The sequence below is a fragment of the Arachis stenosperma genome, chromosome 7, assembly GCF_014773155.1.
Source record: "Arachis stenosperma cultivar V10309 chromosome 7, arast.V10309.gnm1.PFL2, whole genome shotgun sequence".
NCBI classification, from domain to species: domain Eukaryota; kingdom Viridiplantae; phylum Streptophyta; class Magnoliopsida; order Fabales; family Fabaceae; genus Arachis; species Arachis stenosperma.
The window spans coordinates 82,199,220-82,203,155 of record NC_080383.1 but is presented as its reverse complement, the minus strand read 5'-3'; the positions used below and the strand labels follow the sequence as shown (position 1 = coordinate 82,203,155).

Below are 3,936 nucleotides of genomic sequence, written 5' to 3'. Positions count from 1 at the left end.
CTTTGTTTTGATCATGCTAGGCTCTTCATGCCCTCCTTTTGTTGGCGACCAGGGTGGGCCGTCACTTTGAAGTGGTACCAACACATCGTTGTACACGACTCCACTTCGACATTATAGTTACCCAACCCGCCATTTTAGAAATTTATGTCATTGGGTTTAACTGATTGAATGGGTATTTTGTTTGCATGCGTTTCCACCGTTTCATGCCATGAACCACCGCTTTTTTTTGTAAAATACTTGATTACCGTGCACTTAATGTTAAATTAGCACGGATTAAATTTTATCTTCCTTTTCGTATGTAATTCAATGGAGTATGCAATATAGTACACTGCCTTTATTATCATTCCCTAAACAAAGCCCCTTGTGGATTGTTTTTTTTTCCTTCCCAATGGATAGTGCCATACTCTTAGTACCAGGAAAGCCTAAGCCATCAACGAAACACAGTTTCAAAGTTATAGGCATTTTCGACTCAAACTCTGACATCCCTAAGCCATATAGCTCTCCAACGCAATGAAAACTTTCATTTGGCAACAATATCTTGTTATAATTCCTTGCGTCCCACCCGCCAACCACATGACTCAGTTTATATTAACATGCCATTTCTAATTTAATTAATCAATCACAAATGCAACTATTGTTACAATACAGACCAACACATTTAGGAGGCACATTCTCACAAGCTGCATTACATAATCCATCATTTTAAATGCAAGCAATATAACCAGAACTAAAGCGTAACTCACATAACCTATGCATACGCCCCTTCGGATGTCACCTCAACAAGTAGAACGCATAGCAGCCAGCCATATTCAATCCAGCACGATGCGTAATCTCCAACAAGAACAGTTCAGCCAACTCACTCAAATTCGTAGTAGTCCTCGTGCCCCTGTCCTGCTTCCATGCTATCGTAAGCCGCGCCCGCCTCAAAACTAGGTTCTCCCCCATACTTGATTGTTGACACTTGCGAGAATTGTGTCCGCCCTTTCCATACAGTCGACACCTCTGAACACGGCAGAACTTACCCGGGAGGTGACAACTCTTCGATCGCATCCTTTGTACCTTGCCAGCAACGGGTCCCGAACAGACACCCTACTGGCCTCCTCAGCAACACCCGACCTTTGGCGATGTTTGTCCCGCAGGGACTGGCGCTCCTTTGCCAATCTTGTTTTCACATCCACGTAGTCCTCGAAGAATCGGCAAGACAAGCTTACCAGCTCCCTGCAATCATCCAGCATCGCCGCGTGCATGCTTATGTATGCCGCATCTGGGATCTCCCCAACACGTACTCCGTCGCTGTGTGCACACGGCTGCTTTGCCCTCTTTGTCCACCCTTCAAGTATTAGGCTTCTGGGGTAAGATGTCATGTTCAGATAAACCACAACCCCAACCAAGTGGACACAAGGAAGCCCAAAGGACTCCATTCGCTGACAAGAATAGCTGAATTCGTCGTCTTCCTCACCCCACGACACAGCCCATGATCTCTACTTGCAATACATTCAACCTCGAACAAAACACAAGCGCTCGTCCTCTTGGTGGACACAACTCTAACATTGCTGGCTAGCATCAGCACCTCCAGAAAACAGTTCAAAAACCTCTCTTGTATAAACCGTCACAGCGAACTGCTCAATGGCCTCGAGTTTCGTCTTTACAACAGGCTCGTCGTACGCAAACTTGTAGTGTGCCACTAGTTCTCTCCTCCTCATGAATTCCAAATAGTGTTGGAAGTGTTCAACAAACTCCCTCAGATTGTAGCCGTTGTGTATAAATTTTCCAAGCTGCATATTCAAAGCCTCGCACCTCGATGTCGTCTTTAGTCCCGCGAAGAATTTCCCCCAGATATGGGCATTAGACCATGAATGCTTCTTTGCATACATGTCCACTATCCAGGGATGATCCTCCAACATGTGGTCTGCCACGCTATCCGTCCATATTCTCTCAAATTCGTCAATCTCTAGACTCCCATGAGGCATAGACGGAATTTCCTAAGAAAATCCGGCCGTCCAACTCTAGCAGTGGCGTTCCTTAACAAATGCCAGCTACACAATCTGTGATGTACACCGGGAAAAACTGTGCTAACCGCACTCTTTATGGCGAGGTACCCGTCCGTGATGACAGACTTTGGTTATTTTCCTTTCATTGCCTCAAGAAATGACCGCAACAACCACACATAGCTTCCTTCACTCTCGTTGCTCAAGATGGCGCAGCCAAACACCACCGTCCTCTATAATGGTCCACCCCTGAGAATATTACCAAAGGGCACTTGTATTTGTTACGACCGTACATTGCATCAAAATCCAGGACATCCCCGAACACGCTGTAGTCATAAAGACTTGTATCATCGCACCAGAAGAGATTTTCCAGCCTCTTGTCAACATCCAGTGAGTACTTCTAAAACATCCCAGAATCAGTGGTCCTTAAAGTTCCCAAGAACTTCAACGCGGCCTCAGCATCTATTGCGCCAGCCCGCCTTTGCTTCTCTATCGCAGTATATATGTCCTTTATCTCGAACCCAACAATCTCGAATCCTCTTGACTGATTGGCAAAGGCGTGGAAAATTGTTGGCACCCGCAACCCAGATTTCCTCATGAAATTGATTTGGTGCAATCGCTTTCCTTGACTGCTCTGTGTGACCGCGACAGACCCCTGAACCTCACATCCAGCATGGGATGATTATGGTTATCGCAGAATTGTTCAACAAACCATTGTTCGCTGGCATCATCAACGTGGACCTTAATCCGTGCTTCACACCCGCACCGCGTGATCGGTCGAGGATCCATCTTTCTGTCTTTCCGCTGCATGTGTTTCTCGTCTCGCTCTCCTTCCCTCGAGTACACAAATATCTGCCAAATGATTTCGCCCTCTTCCCCCTGTTTTGTGCTGCGACCCACCTTGGACCTCCTGATCGAGAATACCTTGATGCGACCGTATTCGTTGTAATAGTCATAAGCTCCCTGTAGGCTTGTGAACTCTGTCGTAAGGACGTCCTTGGCTGTCAGGGAAGAAAATTCAATTGCGCCAAAGGACCCTATCTCGTCAACAATCCTCACTGCTGCTTTTGCATCTAGGTCCGCATCTGCGGCAAACGAATCCATCGCTTCTGCTTCCTCTACCGGCACGGTTTCGTCGTTCATTCCATCATCAGCATCCTGCAACAAACAACATGCGGCATGTGTGACAACAGGCGGTGGGCCATATCAACATAAACCAGTCAACAAAAACTCATAAAATGAGCAACAAACACACCTGAGATGCATGGACTCGGTCAAAATTGGATGAAAACTCATACCTAGGCTCCACAAACCCATTCGGCTGTCACAGTTTAAAAAATCGCAGTGAGCGAACAGAATATCGGCGTTATCAACCATAACTACGAACACGCAGCCATAATTCTAGACACCCTAAAATAATCAAACTAAAACTCATTCAACTGTAAGGACCAACCCTGATTTTCGGTACAAAATTTAAAAAGTAACAAATCTAATTCGTCTATGTGCCATAATAAACGGTTAAAACTGTTGGGGACACAGGGAGGCACAGCCACCCCAATTGAAATCAATTTCTGCGCATACCTCTCCCGACATTATCGGACGGTGTAAAAACCTCAGTGACACCAATAAAACGTACCTGCAAATCTCGTTGTCCTGTGTGGTCCACTTCCTTTTTTTATTGTGAACCTCGAGACAGCCAGATCTTGATCTATGCTTCCGCGCCGTTCAATCCCGCGTTCTCCTCCGTCGTGGACTGCCGTCTCCGCACAGGTCGACCAAACAAAGCTAAGCTTTACACTGAACCCAACACAGCTTTCACCTACCTATTAATAGAGTTCGAGACTTTGATTTAATACTGGATTCTCGTCTCCTCCCTCTCTTTTTCTTTTTTTTTTTAATTTCATCCCTAATCGCTACTTTTGATTATTTGTGAACTAACTCCAATCTT

At 45.7% G+C, this 3,936-nt stretch overlaps 1 protein-coding gene across 1 annotated transcript; it reads right to left on the bottom strand.

The window, feature by feature from the left end:
* Positions 1-2,582: 2,582 nt before the first annotated feature.
* On the bottom strand, positions 2,583-3,581 carry LOC130940003 (putative protein FAR1-RELATED SEQUENCE 10). Its single transcript, XM_057868060.1, has 3 exons — positions 3,570-3,581; positions 3,244-3,309; positions 2,583-3,146 (listed from the first exon to the last, which is right to left on the bottom strand). The coding sequence occupies exons 1-3, from the start codon at positions 3,579-3,581 to the stop codon at positions 2,583-2,585; spliced, it is 642 nt and encodes a 213-aa protein (XP_057724043.1).
* Positions 3,582-3,936: the final 355 nt, after the last annotated feature.